The 17,671-nt window shown below is 42.1% G+C and overlaps 2 protein-coding genes across 5 annotated transcripts in view; one reads left to right on the top strand and one right to left on the bottom strand.

Moving 5' to 3' along the window:
- Positions 1-17,671, top strand: part of cyfip1 (cytoplasmic FMR1 interacting protein 1) — a 37,151-nt gene that overhangs the window by 11,142 nt on the left and 8,338 nt on the right. The window contains exons 2-23 of one of the 2 annotated variants that reach the window (XM_005919689.3): positions 56-173; positions 590-679; positions 1,025-1,102; positions 2,665-2,766; positions 2,849-3,030; positions 3,828-3,924; positions 4,094-4,222; positions 4,298-4,402; positions 4,720-4,811; positions 5,217-5,334; positions 5,800-5,922; positions 6,017-6,142; positions 6,510-6,676; positions 7,436-7,583; positions 9,212-9,365; positions 9,750-9,906; positions 10,762-10,858; positions 11,196-11,272; positions 12,058-12,166; positions 12,251-12,370; positions 12,466-12,665; positions 12,934-13,021. In XM_005919689.3, the coding sequence (XP_005919751.1) occupies positions 57-173; positions 590-679; positions 1,025-1,102; positions 2,665-2,766; positions 2,849-3,030; positions 3,828-3,924; positions 4,094-4,222; positions 4,298-4,402; positions 4,720-4,811; positions 5,217-5,334; positions 5,800-5,922; positions 6,017-6,142; positions 6,510-6,676; positions 7,436-7,583; positions 9,212-9,365; positions 9,750-9,906; positions 10,762-10,858; positions 11,196-11,272; positions 12,058-12,166; positions 12,251-12,370; positions 12,466-12,665; positions 12,934-13,021 (2,676 nt within the window). In that variant the 5' untranslated portion in view covers position 56. Of the gene's footprint in view, positions 1-52; positions 174-589; positions 680-1,024; positions 1,103-2,664; positions 2,767-2,848; positions 3,031-3,827; positions 3,925-4,093; positions 4,223-4,297; positions 4,403-4,719; positions 4,812-5,216; positions 5,335-5,799; positions 5,923-6,016; positions 6,143-6,509; positions 6,677-7,435; positions 7,584-9,211; positions 9,366-9,749; positions 9,907-10,761; positions 10,859-11,195; positions 11,273-12,057; positions 12,167-12,250; positions 12,371-12,465; positions 12,666-12,933; positions 13,022-17,671 lie in introns of both variants that reach the window. The other variant, XM_005919688.3, reaches the window with a different exon arrangement.
- On the bottom strand, positions 13,587-17,535 carry LOC102310205 (fibronectin type III domain-containing protein 9). Of its 3 annotated transcripts, XM_005919685.3 has the most exons (3): positions 16,983-17,535; positions 15,584-15,676; positions 13,587-15,036 (listed from the first exon to the last, which is right to left on the bottom strand). In XM_005919685.3, the coding sequence occupies exon 3, from the start codon at positions 14,955-14,957 to the stop codon at positions 14,319-14,321; it is 639 nt and encodes a 212-aa protein (XP_005919747.1). In that variant the 5' UTR covers positions 14,958-15,036; positions 15,584-15,676; positions 16,983-17,535; the 3' UTR covers positions 13,587-14,318. The 3 variants fall into 3 exon arrangements, with proteins under 3 accessions (XP_005919747.1, XP_042072671.1, XP_042072677.1); XM_042216737.1 differs by lacking the exon at positions 15,584-15,676; XM_042216743.1 differs by lacking the exon at positions 16,983-17,535 and having other exon boundaries at positions 15,584-15,688.

Genomic DNA, 17,671 nt, shown 5'->3' with positions numbered 1-17,671 from the left:
TTTACTAATTATGTCCAAAGTGTAAATTTGTTTCTTTTCTTGTGCTTTTCAGCAGCATGACGACTGCAGTGACCTTAGAGGATGCTCTCTCCAAAGTGGACCTGCTGGAGGAGCTGCCGCTCCCCGACCAGCAGCCATGCATCGAGCCCCTCCCCTCCTCCGTCATGTACCAGGTCAGTACTCAGGAAACCTTGAAGCACACTTCTTAACATAAATAATAGGAATGATGCTGGGTCACTACAAACATAAACATACACCCACATGTAAGTGCAAACATGTGCAGTGTATGAGTATACCTTATGGACACATTTAACCCACTGATTCCTCAGTGAAGTACATTTAACCGCTGTAAGAACCAGCAAGGTGTATCAGCAAGCTCCACAGATTCCAGAAATACGATGAAATCCCCCCCGTTAGATATAATTATCTAATCTAATGATGGCTTATTGTGACCAGCTGTGAAGTGTTCAACATGAAGTTCAGAGGAGAAGAAATCGAAAGTGATTTGGTTTCAGTATACAGATGTTCTTTATCCGTGTGAGCGCTGTGATACGATGCTTACCTTTCATTTTCCGTCTTTCCATCACAGCCCAACTTCAACACCAACTTTGAGGACAGGAACGCGTTCGTCACCGGGATCGCCACGTACATCGAGCAGGCCACCATCCACTCCAGCATGGTACAGTACATCGTTCACGCTCGCTCTGATTTCAGATCGCTCGCTTTTGTCTTCTGACTTACTGGGGAAAAATAAATCTGTCAGAATTGGGTCAAAGGCCTGCTGGAAACGGGGCCTGGGAAGGTTCCCACCATTTGGTGTTTGTCTGGCAGGCAAACACAAACAGGATCCAAACCCAGAAGGAAATGACCCGGGGACAGACGATGCTTTGTGTCCCATTAGCGAGGGATGATGGTTCGGGGTCTCTGCGTGCAGGCAGGGCGGGTTTCAATGCATGCATGCTTTGTTGTGAATCATTGTAGATAGTTTCTTTAATCGCTGATGTGACTGGTTTTGTTCATGTAGAACGACATGCTGGAGGAGGGGCAGGAGTACGCTGTCATGCTCTACACCTGGAGGAGCTGCTCACGTGCAATACCACAGGTAATACTACAGAGCGCGTTACTGCTTTGGTTGTTCTCAGGGCAGTGAGTCAGTGTGTCGAGAGAAAATGACATCAGACATCTTAAGTGTATTTATTTTTGGTTTTCTCTACAAGGAGGAGTGCTGAAAAAATGAATGAATAAGTGAATGATCTAATTAATATATGCACACTGGTAAATTCATCAACAGAGGTACAAAATAATTGTAAATATCAAAAACAAAAGAGTAAAAAGTTTGATATTTTAGTTCTAATTTGCTTTTGGGTTAATTTGTCCTTTTTATTAATGCCATATTTTTTTTTCATTTTCATTTTTTTCCACTTACCTTTGCATGTTCCAGTTTAAATGTATGTATTTTAATAGTTAATGTACTATATACCTTATTATCAGTATAACAGGAACTTTATTGGGTGTTGTTTGTTGAATTGCTTCCTTTTTCTGTTCTGTTTGTTTCATCGTCACTCTTTTATTATTTTTCACAATTTCAAAAAACAAACAAAAAAGAGAAAATATTTAACAATAAGCAGAGGAATAAGTGATGATGCAGCTTAAAGCTGAGATATCAGTTTGTCACGTTTGCCAATGAACTAATTCAATTCAATTTTATTTATACAGCGCCAAATCACAACAACGCTCGCCTCAAGGCGCTTTATATTGTAAGGTAGACCCTACAATAATACATACAGAGAAAAACCCAACACTCATATGACCCCCTTTTAGCACTTTGGGGACAGTGGGAAGGAAAAACTCCCTTTTAACAGGAAGAAACCTCCAGCTGAACCAGGCTCAGGGAGGGGCGGCCAGAAGGAAGACAGGATAAAAGACATGCTGTAGAAGCTAGCCAGAGATTGATAACATGTATGATTCAGTGCAGAGAGGTCTATTAACGCATAGTGACTGAAAAAGAAAAACTCAATGTATCATGGGAATCCCCCAGCAGCCTAATTCATGCTTATTATTAATTTTGATGCTAACTGGGACTTTTTTTTTTTTTTGGGACGTTTTTTCCAGATCATTTGAACTAAAAACAAAAACGGAATCATTATTTGTTTAATTCCTGTCTTTGGTGTCTTGTAGTGGATCTCAGGTTGTTAATAGATGCGATGTAATGATATTGTTTTTATTTTTGTGTTGATTTCTGCTGAAATTTCTTTTTATTTGATGAACATTAAACTGATTGGATGATGAAAACGTGAACAGTAAAACATTTTTATTTTTTTTTAAAAACCAATTTCATAGTCGAGCCTTTTGATTAAACTGCATTGTGCACATCTGATGGTCACCTAAAGCTGGGATGTTGGTTTGTGACACTGCGGTGCTAACGCTGACGGTGCAACAGAGGGCTGAGTGAGGCAGAAAGAGTTAACTTTAGTAGAGTAGATGAGGTGGAGGAGGGTCAGACTGTTCTGTCTCTGCTGATTCTTTAAGAGAAGTCTCAGCTTCCAGAGAGCATTCGACTTACTGAATCTGCTGTAACTAGGACCCAGTCAGGAAAAAAAGGTCATGTTTTTCTTTGGTTCATAAGATGAACGCTGCTCTTTGCGTTTGTTTCTTTCTTCTCAGGTGAAATGCAACGAGCAGCCCAACAGAGTGGAGATCTATGAGAAGACTGTCGAGGTGCTGGAGCCTGAAGTCACCAAACTGATGAACTTCATGTACTTTCAGGTATCATCACATATATGATCAGCAGATACTGATGATGACCGGCCGTCTCTAAATTCTCTAAAGCTGCTTTATTTTCCCGCAGCGCACAGCCATCGATCGTTTCTGCGGCGAGGTCCGCCGTCTGTGTCACACCGAGCGCAGGAAGGACTTTGTCTCCGAGGCGTACCTGCTGACCCTCGGGAAGTTTATCAACATGTTTGCCGTGCTGGATGAGCTGAAGAACATGAAGTGCAGCGTCAAAAACGACCACTCGGCGTACAAACGGTACTCCATAAAACACACGCTCTTCTGCACTCACGAGGCCGGTTAGCCCCACAGACACTAGATGGCAGCATCAGTCAGCAACCTGGAAACCATTTACTATCCCCTTCCTGATCTCGGTGTTGGAATATATGGAATTAATCATATGGAGTATGATAAAGAGCAGAGGCTCATTTGACCCTCCTTGCTTCTGCTTTGACTTATTTGTCTGCGTGTCTGCAGGTTTACAAATGCAAAGTGTCTGAACAGAAATCGGTAAAAGAGCTTCCCACAGACATTCAGAGCTTCAGTATGATGTCAAAGTGTTCATAGTAAACACGATAAAAGTTTATGTTCATTTATTTATTTTTTTCTCCCTTTTAACTTGCTCAGCTTTTTAGCCACATTTTAGGACGTTTGAGGAAAATGAATCAGTCCAGTTTTGCCTGCCTAACATCAGGGAGTTCTCAGGATGACCTTTTTAACACTCAGCGTTAAAAGGCTGATGGGTATTATTGTCTCCATACTGGGCGGGCGGTCACATTTGTGAATGCAATAATGCCAGAACAAAGTGACGCGTCATATGATGTCTCGATTTGATACTATAGGTGCGTCTAGTAAAAGTCTCCGTCACGTTTGAATCTCAGCGAGCTTGACTTCAGGGGTAGCACTCCCATCAGTGTTTCTTCTCGATGAAAAATACATAAGTTGATCTCTGGGAATTTCAAGCGCAGCTGACGTATGTGTTCACGTCTCTCTCTGGTATAGAGAGGCTGTGTTTGGTCTTTAAAACGAATGCACCGTTTCTCTCCTTTGCTCAGAGCCGCTCAGTTTCTCCGAAAGATGTCGGAGCCTTCGTCCATTCAGGAGTCTCAGAATTTGTCCATGTTTCTGGCTAATCACAACAAAATCACCCAGGTTGGTCTAAATAGTGTAAAACACTCTTCGCAGCATTCATAACGTCAAATCTCTTTTATATACGGTCATTTCTCCATATTCTTTGGCACACGGTGTTCACCTGTTGACTGAGAAGGATTTGACAAGGAAATATTTCTTTAATATTAAACTCCTGTGTTTCCTCTGCCAGTCGTTGCAGCAGCAGCTGGAGGTGATCCACGGATATGAAGAGCTGCTGGCGGATATCGTGAACCTGTGTGCCGATTACTACGACAACAAGCTGTACCTCACTCCCAGCGAGAAACACATGCTGCTCAAAGTAAGTGACGCTGCGGAGGCTCGTTTTAAACCAGAGCGCTGTGCACAGGATAACCACAGCTCTCCTCTTCTCCAGGTGATGGGCTTCGGCTTGTACCTCATGGATGGAAACAGCAGCAACATCTACAAACTGGATGCCAAGAAGAGAATAAACCTGAGCAAGATCGACAAGTTTTTCAAGGTACGGCGGGACGTGTGACATGAACACCAACACCGGTTCAAAAAACACAAACACATCTGTTCTTGACTGGAAAAACAAAAAACCGATGATGAGTGATACGTTATATAAGATTTCTTTTTACGGCTGTTTGATGTATTTAGGAAATAAATACCAAAACTTCAAACCATGGAATAAAATCCCACATGTAAAAAGCTAATGGTAATGCTAGCTTTATCGATCGTCAAATCGGTGTTTAAAATGCTAGTTTCCACCTTGTGGTTGTCATCATGGTTGCTGTCCACGGTTTTAAATGGTTCGTGTGTTCTTGGTGTTCGCAGCAACTCCAGGTGGTGCCGCTGTTTGGAGACATGCAGATTGAGTTGTCCCGGTACATCAAGACCAGCGCTCACTTTGAAGAGAACAAGTCCAGGTGAGAGCAGAAGACAGCTGCGTGGCTGAAATTTTAGGAGCTGACAGACTGTTAAAACTATGATTTTCTTTTTCTTTTCTCCCGCTCCAAGCGTGAACAGTCGAAAACTAAATTTGCTTTTCGTTCATCACAGTTCTTTCTCCAACCAGCTGTGACCGTCGGCATGATGGGATCTAATTTGAATAAAGTGTAGCAGTTTAATGCTGCTCAGAACAGATTTCTCCCTTTAAACTGTGAGCTGCAGACTTTTATGCACCACTTCTCTATCGGGTTTCATTTGTTTTTATGCGTAATCTTAGCAGCTGGCACCTAAAGCTGTTTTTCTCCTATGGATGCTTTTCTTTATCATCACTCATTTATCCCATAATTCCTTGCTCTGATTCTCTCCTCTTTCTTATGTTTTAGGTGGACTTGCACATCCATATCCAGCAGCCCTCAGTACAACATCTGTGAGCAGATGCTTCAGATCCGAGACGATCACATGCGCTTCATCTCCGAGCTCGCTCGCTACAGCAACAGTGAGGTTAGTGTGGCTTTCCCTCAGAGGTTAAAGATCATCGGTGAGGTATTGGATTGAATGCGGTGCAGGTTTATTGTCATAATAAGCTGCTGTAGAGGATCAGTATCCCGCTGACCTTTATTTCACCAGAGAGAAACACACTCCAGCTTTTAAAGCTTTCTTATGTTCATTGGTATGTTTAAATTCCCAGCTGTGATGTAAGAGGCTTTTCAGCAGATGTCTTAACCCGGCGGATTTTCAGGGGTCATTGTTTAGTGTGACTGAGATGGGAATTTAACTGACTTGTGGGTCAGAAATGCACTGAACACAGGAATGATAAGGGCAGGAAAGATAAATTCGAGGAGGGCCGTTTTTATTAGTATTTAGGTTTATGCTGATTTTCTTTTTTTCAGCACTAATCTGTACTGTGAGAAAGTCAGGATTGTGTGGATTGAGCCTTAAATGACGTTTGTTTTTGTGCTGATGTAGGTGGTGACCGGGTCAGGGCGTCAGGAAGCCCAGAAGACTGACACTGAGTACAGGAAGCTGTTTGACTTGGCCCTGCAGGGCATGCAGCTGCTGTCACAGTGGAGCGCTCACGTTATGGAAGTGGTGAGGAGAAAACGCATGATGAGTGATTCCAGCTGAGATGTTTGTATTTATAAAAGTAAGAGTAATCCTCCCCCCTTCCCAACTCTTCCTGCAGTATTCCTGGAAACTGGTACATCCCACAGACAAGTACTCCAATAAAGAGTGCCCCGACAACGCCGAGGAGTACGAGAGGGCCACCAGATACAACTACACCAGCGAGGAGAAGTTTGCCCTCGTAGAGGTCTGTCACATCAGTGCACACATTTAAATGGTCACTCCATGTGAAATCATTCAGACCGGAAAAACATTCCCACTGCAACCTACCAGAATCAGCGTATTCTTTATGTACCCACTGTACATAGCGTCCTTCTAAGTTTCTTGGTGGATGTGATCTGGCCAAGCTGTTATAGAGAATACGTGAACAACAGTTTTGTTCCTCATTTTCACATAAGCTGCATTCAGAGTGTTAAAATATGAATATATTGGAAGCAGATTTTGAGCCAGAAGGAATCAGGACTTGGATGCTGATTGATTTTTCATGGAATGACAAGATTGGTCTTTTGATCCACTTGAATTCTCGTCCCTGATCCACTGTTGTGCTTTCACAGGTGATTGCAATGATAAAGGGACTGCAGGTGCTGATGGGACGCATGGAGAGCGTGTTCAACCACGCCATCCGTCACACCATCTACTCAGCTCTGCAGGACTTTGCTCAGGTCACTCTGCGTGATCCGCTGCGCCTTGCTATCAAGAAGAAGAAAAATGTCATCCAGAGGTTTGACTCGCATTACAGTCAGATTTAGATCGCACTCAGATTTAGATCCAGTTTGTGGGAGATGTGATGGTTTATTAAAAAGCGCTGATTCCCCCCCCCCCGAAAATGTTTAAATTGCCTTTGTAGTGCAAATAAAACAACATGGTGCAATCAGCTGAGTCCCCCATCCTGTGCTGGACTTCCACCCCACAGTCCTTAGAGATCTCCAGAGCAGAACAAAGCTTGTGTTGCAGATCATCCATCCACAGGACACAAAGCTCTCTCTGGAGAGGCGGTTAACTGATAATGAGGACCGCTTCAGTAACGATCCAGCCAGCGAGTGAGCCCACAGGGACACATTGGGCTGAACTTAGCTTTCAAAATAAGAGTGCAGGGACTCTTCACTAGTAATTTGATTGCGAGCTGCTTCGTTGTCTGAGATGGACAAAAAAATAATAATTAAAAATGCTCAAATTAATTGGCAAACTATTGCTTCAAATATCTGGCCATCCTGCTCAAGTAAAACCTGTTTGCCTAAATAATTTCCTGCTTAATGTCAATTTATTTACCCATGTTTAGCTCATCTGTTATTAAGTTGTGTTTGAGACTACATTTGTTAACATGGTGAATAGAAATATTGTGGTTTTTGCATGAAGCACCATTTATACGCATTCTCTTTTTGGTGCTCCAGTAAACGCCTCAGTGCGTCTTCGTTTTGGCTGAAGACACAAAGTAAAACCGTCTCATTCAAAAGTATTTTGTTTTTCCTTCTTTCTGCAGCGTCCTCCAGGCCATCCGAAAGACCATATGCGATTGGGAGACCGGCCGGGAGCCTCACAATGACCCCGCCCTCCGTGGAGAAAAAGATCCAAAGGGTGGCTTTGACATTAAAGTTCCTCGCCGCGCCGTGGGGCCGTCCAGCACGCAGGTCTCACCTCACTGACGTTCTTTATCATAACTCATTTTAATGTATGAGGATGCTACATAGACGTTTTGCATATAGTTACATTTTGGCTGAACTGCATTTTCATGTAGTACCAGTGTATACCACACAGTGGTGTAAGTCAGCCAGGTAAGTTATTAAGAACACAGGAAAAGGTGTGCGGTATAAAGTAAAGTCTCTCGAGAAAATGCAAGTAGGACTAAAACGAGATGTCAAAAGTTACGTCTGAAAACTGCAACAAACCCACGGGTAGAGCACTGCCCCCTGGTGGTGAAGGTTAAACATTAAAATTTGCAGAGGGTATTTACTGTAAGGAGCCTCTATAATGTGGATAAAATGGTGACGAATTAATCAAAATCCACAATAATTCTGTATATATTCTGTATTATGTTTCTAATGTTTCACACTGCATATTTGAATGAATGAGTGAAAAGCAAAAAAGTTACAAAAGTACATAAATGCACTGTAGCATAGTAAATCACTGTAGGTGATCCTCCAGCACTTTTCCTAACCTGGAAACCCATCATCCATCAGCCCAGCTATCACCACCTCTCACTGAGAATTGGAAGAGGATGTTGGATTTACTAGCTTTTCAAAGATCCTCTTACCTGCTTTTGATATTTTGTAGTATGAAAGCTTCAGAAGATGGTTACTTTTTGTTTTCTACTTTTTTTTTTTAATGAATTGTGAATCTTCTGTGTAAAAGGTATTACGGGATTGGACTAAGACGTTTTTTGGGTTTACGGTACTCAGTTTGTGGCTCTGAGACCTCTGCTTTCACGATCAGCTGTTACACCGCACACCTCACCTTGGGTTCTTTTTAAACCCATTCATCCTGTGTGGTGCTGGGTTTAAAGTTGTGTTTTATGTCAGCCTCAATAGTACCATCTGTTATGTTCTGTACTGCAGACAGATTTATCAGCTCGGGGGTCATTTCCAAGAACTAATCTGTTTTCCAGGTGTGTGCAGGTGTGTGGCACTATTTGTTTACGCACCAGAGCGCATCAGCACAGTTAGCTTTTGATTTGTTTCCAGGATTATATAATTCTGCTTCCTGTGGAGGCAGTTTTGCATAATAACTGACCGCTCACATCCTGTCCTCAGTTATTCTTTATTAATTAACATGGGAATTAATAAGAAATGTCAGAGGATGACACCATAGATAATCTCATGTACCGTATTTTAAATAAAACGAACATGTTTCTTTCAAAATAAAAGCCTTGCTAAGAAACAAAGAGTTTCTATCCATGCTAAAGCACTTTTAATTTGAGATGGATACAGCAGTTACCTGGAATATTTGAACTGCTACAGTATTTTATTCCTTAGCTTAAGAGGAAAAAAATAAACATGCTGAAGCGCTGATCCATTGCGCTCTGACAGGACCACACCCTCGGGTGCAAATATGCAACACACTAGGAAACCAGGAAAGAGGCAAACACTTTTCTACACCACTATGAAATGACTGAGATGATGAAAATGTTGAAAGCAACACGGAGCTTTCATACCGGCTGCCCACCTGTAATGAGATTAGTGTTTGCAGGGTTGTGAGTACAGTCAGCAGGGCGCCGGCACTAATGAGGTCTTCCTTTACTCAATTCTCTTTGTTGATGCAGCTCTACATGGTGAGGACCATGCTGGAGTCACTCATTGCTGAAAAAAGTGGCTCAAAGAAGACTCTGCGCAGCGGCCTGGAGGGCCCCACCATCCTGGACATCGAGAGATTTCACCGAGAGTCCTTCTTTTACACTCACCTGCTGAACTTTAGCGGTAAGAGGCAGATGCAATCAGTCACACCTGAGAACGTTTCATCTCTGCCTCCCTTAGAATAAGATGATTCTTATTTTATTTTCTTATCACGACTTTTGGATATTTAACGATATTTAATGAACATTTCTGGGATTAGAAGGTTGGCTTGAAAAGTCATAATTTTTGAGCACTCATAACTTCAAGTACAGGACTTTGAAGCTCTGTTTAAAAAGTGCAACCAACTCACACACATCTCATCACTCACACACTCAGAAAGTCATAGTCTAAAACTCAAATCATTTTGTTCAGCAAACGATAAATATCATCACCAGCCCGAGGCCCCTGACAGCTTTTGGAAGGGGACTCTGATGTAACCACCTTCCATCTCCCCTCTCTTCCCTTCAGAGACCTTGCAGCAGTGCTGTGACCTCTCCCAGCTGTGGTTCAGAGAGTTCTTTCTGGAGCTCACCATGGGTCGCAGGATCCAGTTCCCCATCGAGATGTCCATGCCCTGGATCCTCACCGATCACATCCTGGAGACTAAGGAGGCTTCAATGATGGAGTAAATATGCTTCTTTTGTAACCAAGAACATTTATTTCCACTGGTTACCACCAACTCTGATAACTACTGGACAGTTTCTCTCCCATTCTTATTATTAAGTTCTTCATCCTATGTGAAAGATGGGCTGATTGTTTGGTGTTCTTCTCACAGCAGTGGAAATAGATATTCTCCATGGTATAATTTGCAACTTGGTGCAAAAACGGAGGACTGCGTTTGTCCTTCTCTAACTAAACTTCATGTTTAGTCACAGTCTGGCTCTTTGCGATTGGCGGATGCGATCGGACAGATGCATTCTGACAACTTCAGCGCTCGTTTCTTTTCATCTTCCATTTTCAAATAGGACCCTGGATGAAATCCCAAAAATTGGGATTATCCGTGAATGTTTTCGTGTCTACTTTAAATCGTTGCTGCAGGATTACGTTGATACGAGGCAGGTTTTACATAAGCCATTAAGCACATCAGCTGGCAGGAAGCATACGTGCTGTAATTCTTCAAATATTCACCCAAAATTTTTTGGAAAAAAAAGAAAAGAAAAACCCTGCGTTTTACTCTTACTTACTATGGAGAGTAAGTGTTTTGTGCAGGTCGTGCATATTTAAGCAGATGTCTGTGTGGCGCGTATCAGTTCTGCTAGTTTCCAAAGAGCGGCGCTGAACGACGATGGTTAACCTCGAGTGAACACGATCGAACTGATGAGTTTGATGTAACGCTTCCTTTTTTAACCAACTGCTGCTGCAGCTAAATGAAGCTTCTTATTTTACACGTCTCAGCTTTTATTCTTGTTGCTGAACAGATTAATTCTCTCACGGTTGCAGGGTGTGTTTAATTCTAGAATAACATCTTAATCCCCTGCAGGTATGTGCTATATCCTCTGGATTTGTACAACGACAGCGCACACTACGCCCTGACCAAATTCAAGAAGCAGTTCCTCTACGATGAAATAGAGGCAGAGGTAAAGGATCATGATCTGAGATATGTGGCGGCTGCATCACCGCCCTCATAATGCCTCTGACTGCACGGCTTTCCTAAATATTCTGTTTGTTGCTTACAGGCTCTCCTATAGTCACCTCATTAATCTCAGTTTCCTGTCCATTTCATGAGCTGTTGAGTAGCTGCATTTCTATTCATTATGTAGCCGCTTGCAGAGCTTTGTTAATGTGCATGTAGAATGGATTTGGCTCGGTTCTTTACAAAAATCTGTGAAAATAATTTTTCTCCTTAAACCAGAAGACATTACTATTTCATTGGTCATCTATGTTGAAACTTTTAAACATTTTTTTTTTCTTCAGGTTAACCTGTGCTTTGATCAGTTTGTCTACAAGCTTGCTGATCAGATATTTGGGTACTACAAGATTCTAGCTGGAAGGTACATCGACCCCTCTCCCCCTTATGTGCAGACACACAGTCTCATAAGAAAGGATTTGATTGCTTTGTCTGTTTTCTAATGTGTTGATTCCAGTAGTAATCAAGTAGCATGATTAGTTGGAAACGTGATCCGACTGCTTCTCAAATGTTTTTACGTTGTCAAGGCCTCAACGACAGCTAGCTTATTTGTCGTCCAGCTAGAGTGATAGTGTGAACGTAGCAGAGGGTATTAAAAAAACTCTGTGGGAGGATGAAGGGGATAAAGGTGCTATAGCACATGTGCTTAGGTACAAATTATTTATTTAATATTTGTAATATTGCAAATGTCAAATATGACAGACACAAACAGGACATAGTCGGACAATTTCAAATGCACCACTACCCTCCAGGATTGTGGGGATCTGAGGGAACGGTTTAAAACGGGGTCTGTTCAGCTCACTTCCAGTTCTATCACAATAGCTTTGCATAATTCACAGTTCAGAATAATCCTCCTTTATCCTACACTGGACCTCGGGGGAGCCCCTGTGTTATGTCTCTGAAGCAAACTATTTTAGTTTCTCCCTATTGAAGCCATCTCTGTTCTGATTGGCTGCCCCTCACTGAGCATTTAGAGCAGTCTGAGCTTATGGCTCACAGAGGTTTGTGTACATACACTGACCTCGTCATTAGAAACTCTGGTCATGATTAAAATGAACCAGAGATACATGCCAGGAAATAAGGAGCAGGCCTAAAGGTGTGATTTTTACAAACCTTGACTTCTCTGTGTTTATGTGAATCCTCTTTCAGTCTTCTGCTTGACAAACGGCTGAGATCTGACTGCAAGAACCAAGGAGCCAACATTCCCTGGCCGTCCTCTAACCGCTACGAGACTCTGCTGAAGCAACGCCACGTCCAGGTATAAGCTGCACGCTGTCGTGCTTTCCACCTCGCTGTATTCCCACCTTCATGTTGTCTCTAACTAACTGGCTGTGAACCTCAGCTTCTAGGCCGCTCCATCGATCTCAACAGACTCATCACTCAGAGGGTTTCCGCTGCTCTTTATAAATCTATGGAGTTGGCTATCGGTCGCTTCGAGAGTGAGGATCTAACCTCCATCATGGTATGTAGTTGTAATTTAATTTAGCTGATGAGTCCTGGGGTTTTTCATTTGACTTAGTTAAAAATACATATTGGTGGTGTGTGACTTGTTTAAAGGAGCTGGAAGGCCTTCTGGAGGTCAACCGCATGACGCACAAGCTCCTGAGCAAGTTCTTGACTCTGGATAGCTTTGACGCCATGTTTCGCGAAGCCAACCACAACGTGTCGGCCCCTTATGGCAGGATAACGCTGCACGTCTTCTGGGAGCTCAACTACGACTTCTTACCCAACTATTGCTACAACGGGTCTACCAACAGGTGACATTTCAGAATAAAATCACGGTGAAGGTCACAGAAAGACCAAAATGTTCATATATTAATGCCAGTAGCTGGAGCTAAAACTAAGAGGCAGTTTCTTATAAACGTTCACAGCTGTTTATTTTATTTTATTTTTATAGTTTTATTAGATAAAATATCAGATTGTGCTTCTCAAAGGTTTAGGGGGAAAAGGGACTAATTGTGTGGGTCTTGTATTTTCAATCCCGATGTTATTTTAATGGAGATATGTTTCCAACTCTGCCTTCAGGTTTGTGCGCACCATCCTGCCCTTCTCTCAGGAGTTCCAGAGGGATAAACCACCCAACGCTCAGCCTCAGTACCTGTACGGTTCAAAGGTCAGGACATTTTTCTGTTAGAGCTCCCACACTTTTATCTCCTGATATTACAGGGGTGGACTCTCAGATATTCAGTATACGCTGTCAAACTGTATCCACAGAATACAAGGGTGAAAGCATTACTCTGGGAAGTGTGTGCACGTGCTCAGACGTCCCCTCGGAGGAAATGAATGCCTTAAATGTCATGAAATGTGAAAACTCCATGCAGCACATGAGTCAATCACATGTTCTTCTGTTTAACATGTAGTTATGTGGACCAACACGCTGGGGGCGCTAACCTGATAGTGTAGCTATGATGCTGTCAGACTGTTTCAGTCCTCACACTCATGATGTTGATGTCTGTGTGTTCCTGTGTCTAAAAATAAGACCAGAAACTGTATATAAAAGATGGACGTGGCCGCTGTGATGTCACTCACTGGTCGGTGAAGTCCTGTTATGAAGCATCGAGGTGACCGTTCTCACCATCGCTTCTTGAAGCCAGACGTGAAGAGAGAGGGGCGGATCTGACTATGACAGACGCTGACTGAACACTCTTTGGCTACTAATGTTTTTTTTTGGGGGGGGGGGTTCCCAAGACAATTCAAATCCACTTTTCATATCATCTTTATAAATCACACATCAAGGATTTTGTCTTTTTTCATTGGACTGCAGAATACTTTGATATCCAATCAAAATAATGTAAATAATACTTGGATAAATCAAAATCACTCCCAGACATGTCCAAAAGTAGTTGTTGTTTTTACTTTGGGAGAACAAATATGGCTTGAGAGGGTTTTGTAATTTCACTGTAGGAGAGGTTTAAAAAATACATTTAAAAAATATATTTTTGGTTTATTTATGGACATAAATAAATGACATGAATATAAAAGAATGATCTACAGAGTTATGAGTAAAGCAATTTTATTTATTTTTAATGTTTTTGCGGATAGTGAAGCTTTGATTAAACAGACAACATTTGTTTCTGTCTGAGCCCGTTCTATAAACACGCAGGGGACGCGTTAAATGACAGATTTTTTTATTTTTCTACATGGATAAATTTTTGTCAGTGCCAAAAGAAAGATGAGTGCCATATTAATGATATTTAATTTTTGGTTTGTAATTTTTTTTAAGGTCTTAAAAGCATAAATCTTTTTATTTAAAATGGTGTGCATGTGTGCGTGTGTGTTGAAACCTTGCTGTAATAGGTTGAAAATGTTTCCTCTGAGGAAAAACACACAAATAGGATTTTGTGAGTGGATGAAAATACTCGGTGACAATTGAATCTGAACAATGCTGTGATGACCTTAATCCAGTTGATTCATGTTGGCTCGCTGCCGGACAGCTTAGCCAGCGTCCTCAACTCATGGTCTTGGGTAATTATGTGACCCGTAGGCTGCGCCGAGAGGTGGGGTGATTGCATGATGTTGGAGAGTTTGATGCTGTCCTGGCTGCTGCTTCTCGGAGTGTAGAGGGCTCCAGATGTGGACATGCCTTGACAGGTTGAGTTGGTCACCACCGGGTGTCCGGCTGCGGCCTGGCCGGGGAGGATACAGATGTTGTTAAGACAGCTCCACAACAGGATGCTGGCGATGACGAGGAGCAAGATGCAGCAGATGAGCCATACGGCCATTGCCAGCTCCCAGCCGGCTCTGTCGTGACCTTCGCTGCTGTCGCTCAGAGTGCTGAACACTTGGCATTGTTCCCGCACCGGATTGGCAGCCTGACACGTCACACACAAGAAGTAGGCAGTCTGAGGGAGGAGATTGGCCAGGTGTGTGCTGGTCTGACTGACAGGGATACGATCCTCATACATGAAGCTTTTGCGCTTGTAGCCCATGAACAGGCTGTTCCAGTTGGGGTCGTACATGACGCTGTAGAAGGTGTCAATGCAGGTGGGGGAGGATGGCCAGCTCACCCTGGCTGAGGTGGAGGAGATGTTGTAGATTGCAATCACCATTGTGAGAAGATGGAGTCTGCAGGAATGAAGTGCATCCTCAGTTACTGCAGCTGTCTGATGCTTGCGATGTAAAACTGAGCTGGAAAAAAAGGAAGATGGGAACACAGTGAGACACTGAAAGGACTAATTTGAGATGACAGGGTGAGGTATTTCTGTGCTTTTTCCCCATCTAAGAGCTAATATAAGAAGACTTCATCAATAATAAGCTTTCTCTTGGCTCAGAGTGAGCCATTTGGTCATGATTCATAACATTTAAATAAGTCACCATCCTAGTTATGTTGCACAACAGAAGCTTTCACATTTTACTCTTAATTTTGGCTCCTTCCCACCCATATTTTTTTTTTAACCCATTTCCTTTTTTTCCACCGATCAGCACTTTTGTTCCCTTTAAGAAGCAAAGCACTTTTAACCAGATTTGAGAAGTGATTCTCAAGCTCTTAATCCAGTTACTCCTTAGAACATAAGTAGCAACCATTATTTATTCCACAAAAACAGGCATCCGAGGCTCGAGACAGCGTTAAGTAATAAGTAAACAAAGTAAGTAAATGTTTTAGAGGAGGCAGCACATCTAAAGAGCTGAAATGCTTGAATTCGCTCACAAGGAAGACACAGTCAGCTTGACGCACCTTATAGGAGAAAGAAACCTGATGTTCAGTCCCCTCAGAAGAGTCCCAAAGATCCCGGATGAGCCCCCATTTATGTCGCAACTAGGTTTGAGGCTAAAAACAAAAAAACGTGTGCACTAAATTTAAAAAAGAAAAATGAAAACAATAATATGCCGGACAAATACCAGAGAATTACCACATACGTGATGCAAGTTAAGAATTTATGAATTAGGAGGCCTGACTCTCATACACCTACCCATGCACATTTTATTTATGTACAATTAGCAGTTAAACACATGCTCAAACTGCACGGCCACTGTTGTCCCTTTAAGGATTATAGAAGGGAATAACACATCTGCTTTACTTTGATCTATAACAACTAAAAATGTAAACACTGATATCAGTGGCTGTTCTTTATTTAATGCTTATAGCATCTATGCAATTGTACTTTTGATGCTGATATTGGTCGCCGTCGTCGGCGGTTCCAGATTTTGTCTCAGGTCTTTAATGTCAGTGTTTTGTTGCGTTTCAGATAGAAGTGAATGGAGGTGGTTCTAAATAGTTGGTGGAAAAGCAGCATTAAGTCTTAGGACCGTTCTGACGTAAGTGGGCAAAAACGCATCCAAAAACTCACCAATTTATAGTTTCAATAAAAGCTCTAATTACTTCCTGACTTTAAATCCTGCTCCCATTTGCAGTATGCACAGAGCTTAGCATAATGAAAAATGTCATGACCACACAGCCGATCCTCACCATGTTATATAAAGCATAACGAGGGGGAAACAAAGCAATGTCGGAGGATAATAAGCATTGTACAAAGAGTTATCTGGAACAGATGGGTGGGAGGGAGCTGAGATTATGCACAGATGATGCAAATTGCATAATGGAAATTTATTTTTCTGAGCTGTCCAGTTTACGAGCTTTTTATTTCAATATTTTAATAAATCCTGAAATTTATTTTATAAAATCACACTTTGACCCAAAGCACCTGCTGACATATTTAACTATTGCAAGAGTTTATTTTGCTTTAAAAATCTAAACTTAATCTTCAGTATTGAATAATATTTTACGTGCATTGAATAAAATGACACCCAAATGTAAAAATGATTAAAAGTTTTCACTTTGCCCTTAACCAGTGCAGGGTGGGTTTGGTGCTCACTGCAGGCTCAGTTTAAAGAAATGCTGATGAAAAATGATGCTTTAAACCCTCCTAAATACTGGTGCTTTTCAGACAAAGTTAATCTCACAGGTTTCATTTTGTTTTCTTTTTGCCACATTTTTACAACTGTAAAGAAATCTTGTGGTTTTTCAGAGGTGTCATAAAAAAGCATCTTGTTATTGACGTTTCTATAACTATTGGCTGTAACAAGTAACAGGTACGACCACCGTCATCAATTCAAAGCATAAAACGGAAACTTACCGGGAGACCTGTGCCAGCACATGTTGGTGTTTGCTCAGATTATCCCGTAATGCTGCTGCTGCTCGTCACTCACTTAAAAAAATCTTTTCTTGTGTCGCCGCTCTGATGCTGCGTGCTGCTGTGGAGATTTCTAACCTCAGTACTGATGCAGAGATCGGTGTGTCCTCATCGCCGCTGCTGCTGGATTAGAGCTTCACCTCACTGCTGACAGGAGAGAGGGAGGACTAAAAATCTGTGGTGTATGTAAGGGAAAAGTGCACAGTGCAGACAAATCAATCTTTATATGTTAGCAAATTTGGTTGCTTTGATTTTGTTTTCCATGCCAGCGAGTTAATGCAGAGACATCATAGTGTTATTGATCGTTATTTCCCCTTCGGGCAGCACTTTGGTCTATGTCAGAGTATCTTGTATATCTGACACTGGAGCTTAAATGTGCTTCAGTTGGCGAGACCATCTGCCTAACTGTTTGTTCCACAGCAAAAGCTCTGAACAACTGGCGGCCAGATTGTCGTATTGCTGTTCGTGGTCCCCAGAGGATAATCCTAATGTGGAAAATGTTCCCATTTTACTCGCTTTAAAAGTGCCATGGAATTTAATGTAAGCATTCGTTGATTCCTTTCACTTTTATTTACAACGCATCAGCTCACAACAGCAGGTTAGTGTGTCTGATTATTGTGATCCTCTCAAAT

Source organism: Haplochromis burtoni, unplaced genomic scaffold (genome assembly GCF_018398535.1).
Source record: "Haplochromis burtoni strain Fernald_Lab_line unplaced genomic scaffold, NCSU_Asbu1 Contig_13, whole genome shotgun sequence".
Lineage (NCBI taxonomy): Eukaryota > Metazoa > Chordata > Actinopteri > Cichliformes > Cichlidae > Haplochromis > Haplochromis burtoni.
Note: the sequence above shows the minus strand (reverse complement) of the source record. Positions and strands in the feature narration are given on the sequence as shown.

Coding starts and splice junctions, on each gene's coding strand:
- LOC102310205 (XM_005919685.3), bottom strand. CDS start 14,957: ATGGTGATTGCAATCTACAACATCTCCTCCACCTCAGCCAGGGTGAGC.